The sequence below is a fragment of the Cynocephalus volans genome, chromosome 10 (assembly GCF_027409185.1).
Source record: "Cynocephalus volans isolate mCynVol1 chromosome 10, mCynVol1.pri, whole genome shotgun sequence".
NCBI classification, from domain to species: domain Eukaryota; kingdom Metazoa; phylum Chordata; class Mammalia; order Dermoptera; family Cynocephalidae; genus Cynocephalus; species Cynocephalus volans.
In genome coordinates, this window is record NC_084469.1 from 108581293 (window position 1) to 108587631 (window position 6339).

General features: G+C 44.3%; 1 protein-coding gene across 1 annotated transcript; it reads left to right on the forward strand.

Annotated features, from left to right (window-relative positions):
• Window positions 1-4991: 4991 nt before the first annotated feature.
• On the forward strand, window positions 4992-5957 carry LOC134387663 (olfactory receptor 2Z1-like). Its single transcript, XM_063110062.1, has one exon. The coding sequence runs from the start codon at window positions 4992-4994 to the stop codon at window positions 5955-5957; it is 966 nt and encodes a 321-aa protein (XP_062966132.1).
• The last annotated feature ends 382 nt before the right edge of the window (window positions 5958-6339 follow it).

The window sequence follows — 6339 nt, forward strand, 5'->3', positions numbered from 1 at the left end:
TTTAAAAGTCAACTCAGAAAACCTGTTGCAGGAATCCTTCGTGCTAAGGTACGAGGGAACTGATTTAGAGCAGGTTCAACCTGAGACAAGACCTGTCTCAGTCCAGCTCTGCCTCCCTGACTGGGGAAGATGGGTTTAGTAGGGAAAGAGTCATTTTCCTAAAATTTCCTGAAGGAAGAATATGTTTAAAATCCAGTGCAAACTAACATAAGGGAATCACAATCCTATTGGAGAAGCTCCTTGCAGAGTTTTCCAGAATCCAGCGGGGGAACTGTGATTCTTTGTAGATGCATCATTAGCAGAGGGACCACCCAATAACTCTGGAAGGGAGGATAAGGTTAGGGAAATATAGTGGTGAGAGTGTGAGGGGAGGAGCAAGGCCTTTTATCAGGAAGACACTGATGAGTTCTCAGATAGTCTTCAAGGGCACATGACGCCATGTACCATGGCTAGGAGTGTTGAGTTCACATCATGTCTGGACAAAATGACAATTCTTGGAACTAAACCAGATTTAACGTGCATGGTATCTTCTCAAGACAAAGACTTGGAGCTATTTATCTATCAATTTACCCATCAGCTGAAAGGATCACCATGCCAGAGCCAGGTAAGTGCCTGGGGGAGTGCCAGGGCAAAAACATCGAAGAGGACAATGGCTAGTGAGGTGGCTTCCTCCCAGGGCTGGGCAGTAGGATCATCATTAAACAGAGGAGCTAAATGCAACTTGATTGGGGCAGGAGACCTGAGGGCTTGCTTGGGGGAAGCAGGTCTGAATGACTGTCATGACCATAGTCCCGGTGGCAGAGAGTGACATGGGAAGAAAGAAGCAAAAACTCTGGAGTTACAGCAGCTGTTGTCTAAGAATTGATTCTACCTCTTGTTTGCTGCGTGTTCTTGGGCTGTATTAGTTTCCTGCCGAAACAAAGTACCACAAACTAGGCGACCTAAAAAATATATAAATGTATTCTCTCACAGTTCCAAAGGCCAGACATAGACATCCAAAATCAAGGAGATGGCAGGGTTTATTCCTTCCAGGGGCTGTCCAGGACAACCCTTGCCATGTCACTCTCCTGTCTTCTGCTGGCTGTCGGTGTTCCTCAGCTTGTAGATGCATCACCCCATATCTGCCTACATCTTCTCATGGCATTTCCTTCTTTCTCTCTACATGTTCTCTGCTCTTCTTATAAGGACACCTGTCATTGGGTTTAGGGCACACCCTGAATCCAGGATTCATCTCAAGATCCTAACTGGTTACATCTGCAAAGACATTGTTTGCAAAAGAGGTCATATTCTGAGGTTCTACTTGGACAAAAATTGGGGGGGCAGAGAAGGAGGACACTATTGAACCCAGTCCAAACTGGAACTTCTCAGAATCTCTGTTCCCTTATCCATATAATTCAGATAATAACAACACCCACTGGCAAGAATCATGTTGGGGGAAAAAATGCCTGTAAAATACTTGGAATTATCCAACCCAAAATGTCAATAGTGCCGAGGTTAAGAAACCCTTCAAATGAAACTCCTCAGCCTTTCTCTGACTTCAGCATGGTCCCTGGTACACAGTAAAGGTATAATAGGAATCAACTCCCTCTCTTTTCTTTAAGGGGAGTAATATGTGTGAAAAGAGAAGAATCAGGAACATCATTCACTTGAAAATCCTTTCATGTGGTCCACAAAGACTGTATGGCTATGAGTTGGCCCAAAAGGATAAGAAATAAAGAACACACCTTTCTCTAGACAGAAATGTGGTAACAGTGAGATTCTCCAAGGAAGTAAGCTGGGAGTTGTTTTATTAATATTTCCTTAACAACATATCTGGAAACGAAATACCACCCAAGAAAAATCTCATGTTTTGCATGTGACAGGAAGCTTTTCTTCACTGAAACAACAAATCAATAAATTCAAGAGACCTCCCAGAGGCTCTGTTCAAGATCAGAGAAAAGCTGATGGGATTCAACCAAAGTGTTTCTCAACCTTGACGTTATCAGCATTAGGACCAGGTAATTCTTTGAGGTGAGGACTATCCTGTAGGACATTGAGCAGCATTCCTGGCCTCCATCACTCAATGCCAGTAGCACGTCTTGGTCATGACAACCAAAAAAGTCTCCAGATATTGCCAATGTCCCCTGTGGGGTAGGGTTGGAAGACAAAAGTCCCCCTGCTGAGTTAGGGTAATAACAGGGCAACTGTAATTTCGGGACAGCATGACTGAGAATGAACTAGAATTGATCAATTTTTACCATGTAACCAGACAAAAGTTATAATGTTGAAAAATGTCAACTAACAAAGCTAATATATATTCAGCAATCTAACCATACGCCAGACAGTGAGCCAAGCACCAGGCTTACATTATCCTGCCATGGGAAGAGATTGTAGAAGTCACCCAGCCAACCTTTTTGAACATTTGCATTTCCTTCACAGTATGAATAATACTTGTGAACTTAAGTCAAGAAGTTACTAGATGATGACTGCTATGCTAAGGTCTTTAGCTCATTATCTTATTTAATCCTCACAGTAACTTCTACAAGAAAGGTTCTGTTTGTCCCCACATACAGATGGGGAAGTTGAGTCCCAGAAAGTCTGAATAACTTGCCTGAAGTCACAGGGTGAGGATGCCACTGAGTTGGCATTCAAGTCTTGCTCTGTGTAAGCCCAGAGTGTATTTGCATAACTATATGCCAGACAATCTATACACACCCTATTCCTTCTTTGTGGAATGACCTTCCTTTCTCTATCTGCATAGAAGATGGTCCTACCTGATTTTAAATACTCAGCTGAAAGGTCTGCCCTTCTGTGCAGCCTTTTCTGACGCCCTCTCCTCCGGTAGAGTTGAGCGCTAGATCTCTCTTGGAACACACAGCACCATGTACATGTCTCTCTTGCATCTGTTTTCATCCTGTCCTGAATGGATTTGGTTACCTCCTTGCAGCCCCACCAAATTCTAACTCCTTTGAGGGCAGTGCTGAAGGGTCTTTGCATTTCCTGTCCATGTGTCATTCATTCATCAAATAAGATAGGCACTGCCTCGTGAAGCTCTCCATTCTATTGTTGGCTAGATTTTATTCCTAAAGAATGTGTTGGTCTGGCCCATTCGTTCACTCAGTTAGAGCATGGTGTTGACAACACCAAGATGAAGGGTTCGGATCTCCATGCTGGCCAGCCGCCAAAAAAAAAAAGAAAGAAAAGAGAAGAAATATATATATATATATATTTTTGTTTGGTCTCTCTGATCTCCAACAACAGGTAGATGGAGAGAATTTGGTCTTCATTCTCCTTCTGATAACAGTTTGTTGGATTCTGATGGCAGCTCTCACCTGTGCAGAGAGGCCTCCTTCAACCACGTCATCCAAAGAAGTTTTCCCTAGTAACTTTCTATAACTTTGGTAATTTTTTTACATTGATTTTCCTTAAAAAGTATATGGTTTACTCCTTCCTTGTTTCTTATCTCTGTCTGCAATGGGACTCTGAGTCTCATGGAAGCATGAGCTTGTTTTTTTTTTTTTTTTTTGGTGTTGTTGTTGTTCTTGTTGTTTTTTTTACCACCATTTTCTTCTGCCTCCTTCAGTGACTGGCTCTTAGGAGGAGCTCTATTAATTGCCACTGAATGAAGTAATGGATAAAGGAATACTTGGGGACACCAATCCATATGGGAAGTAACTTCAGAAGACCTGAAATGCCAGTTTTAGTGTGACATCAAAGTAGGCAAAATAAAGAGATGAAGATAGAGATAGGCAGTTGGCAGGTAGGCAAGGCGAAAAATGTTGACCAAGTTTCACTAGACAGAATCAAGTCATAGAGGCTGAAAAATATCCAAGGTAAGTATCATCAATGATTTGAGCACCAGAGGACCTTGAGTAGACACACACCCAACACTAAACCTTCCTGGTCTCAAAGTAGACCAACTCCTTTGGACACTGAGTAATGCAGACCTCTACTGGATCCATCCAAGGCTGAACTTCCCACGTCTTAAAAGGCCATTTTCTCTATACTTTTCTACATTCTTCTCTCTGTTTCCCCATTGGTGGTGGTGACAGGTGCCACTATGACCCAGAATTTCTCAGTGTTGGAGGTGATGTGTGTGAACAGTGCTCCAGGATGATGTGAGTTTGCCTGGCAGGTGAGGTTGAAGGTGAAAAGTTCACATCTTCTTAATTAGGTCATGGCAGTCCATTCTGATCGTTCATTCATCTTCCTTGTCCACTGCATTCATTCAGCAGATTTTTGTTGAATGCTTAATACATGTTAAGCATAATGTTCTCCACTCCCATCCTATAAAATCAAACCTCAGAAAGGTGGATAATATTCTGTACAACTTCTCACCCATCACCCAAGGACATTTGCTTCCAACCCTTGTCCCTCATGTGTCCCTTTATGTGTAGACATCTGGGTCCACATCCTAAATATCATCCTATCTTTGACATGTGTCCTTTCACAGTGTAGACATCTGTGTCCAAATACTAAATATCTTGCCACCTTTGACTCTTCCTAACTTTGGTTCTCCCCCTTTCTCATCCAAGAATTTAGAAACAAGACTTTTCTCATGGGTCTGGGCTTAATTTGTGATCCAGCCTCATCATCACCTATCAGCTTGGGATAGGTCTTTCTACTTCATTATCTAGTCTCTTCAGTACTCCACTTCTGCTTTGACCTTGTGGCTTCAGGGTGGTATTTCAATTTTTCATTGGGGTTGTCTTGTGTTCTGTTGCTTGGCAACAGACAGTTTAACTGCAGGTATGGTTGGTGGCACTTATCTGGAGGGTGAAGGCAAGACTTTTAACTCAGAAATGGCAGCAGCATGGCAATATGATGCTGGTCCCTGTCTCCTGACCAGAGCCTACACAATGAACAATCATGGCATTTTTCTGACTGAGATAAATCTGCTCATCACCTTCCTCAAGAGACTGTAGGCAGCTGCTATCAAGCAATTGCAGTTGGCATGCAAGATGAAATTACCCCACTGAGAACCATTGCCAAATGCTCTGTTCTTCCTACAGATGAATGATGCCTCCTGGAGGTTGGGAGAATCAAATCAGTCAGCAGCCTCAGATTTCATTCTCATGGGGCTCTTCAGCAACACAGGGTCACACCTGGTCCTCTTCTTTCTTCTGGTCACCATCTTCACCATGGGTCTTCTGGGAAACACCATCCTGCTCTACCTGATTCACACAGACTCCAGGCTCCACACACCCATGTATTTCCTGCTCAGCCAACTCTCCCTGTTGGATGTTGGGTTTCCACTAACCACCATTCCCAAGATGATGACTGACTTCCTGCAGGGAGAAGGCTCCATCTCCTTCGGGGGCTGTGCAGCTCAGATGTTCTTCCTGATGCTGATGGGTGTCTCTGAGGGTGTCCTGCTATCCCTCATGTCTTACGACCGCTACGTTGCTGTGTGCCACCCTCTGCACTATCCTGTGCTCATGAGACGTCAGGTCTGCCTGCTCATGGTGGGCACTTCCTGGTTCTCAGGTGTGCTCGTGGCCTCCATCCAGACCTCCATCACTCTTCATTTCCCCTTCTGTGCCTCACACACTGTGGACCACTTCTTCTGTGAGCTGCCTGCCCTCCTGAAGCTCTCTTGTGCAGACACCTCTGCCTATGCATTGGCGCTGTCCATCTCTGGGGTGCTGATCTTGTTACTGCCCATTTCACTCATTGCCACCTCCTACGGCCATGTGCTGGGGGCCGTTCTCCGCATGCACTCAGCAAAGGCCCGACACAAGGCCTTCACCACATGCTCCTCACACATCACCATGGTGGGGCTCTATTATGGGGCAGCCGTGTTCATGTACATGGTGCCAGGCACCTACCACAGCCCACAACAAGACAATGTGGTCTCCCTCTTCTATAGTCTCATCACCCCCACAGTCAACCCCCTTATCTATAGCCTGAGGAACAGAGAAGTTCGAGTGTCTTTGGTCAAGGTCCTTCACAGAGCTGGCTTCAGGTCAATAAGATGACCGCATGGTGATGCTGGTTGTCCTAGGAACTCTCCCTTATAGCTGAATCCTATCTCTCATTGGCAGTCCATGGGGTGCAATATTTACTATGTGACCAGCCTCCTCCCAGACTCCCTTTTTCTTTTGTGAATTTGTAGAAAACAAACCTAGAGATCCCAATCACTTAAACAAGAACAGAGATCTTTTTTTCAGTTAAATAGAAGAAAAAAATTTACTGCAAGCATGTCGATTCAACAGCAGAGATGGATCAGCTTATGAATATTTTGCTCACTTATTAGTGCCCTGCTTTATGCCCCATTCTTACACTTTTCTGCAGAGTGAGTGATGGGTCTGGGATCCAACCCCTGAAATCCAAGCAAGAAAGAAGATCTAAGGACTGGTG

What these genes read in the sequence shown, in the direction of transcription:
- LOC134387663 (XM_063110062.1), top strand. Translation starts at nt 4,992, where the DNA reads ATGAATGATGCCTCCTGGAGGTTGGGAGAATCAAATCAGTCAGCAGCC.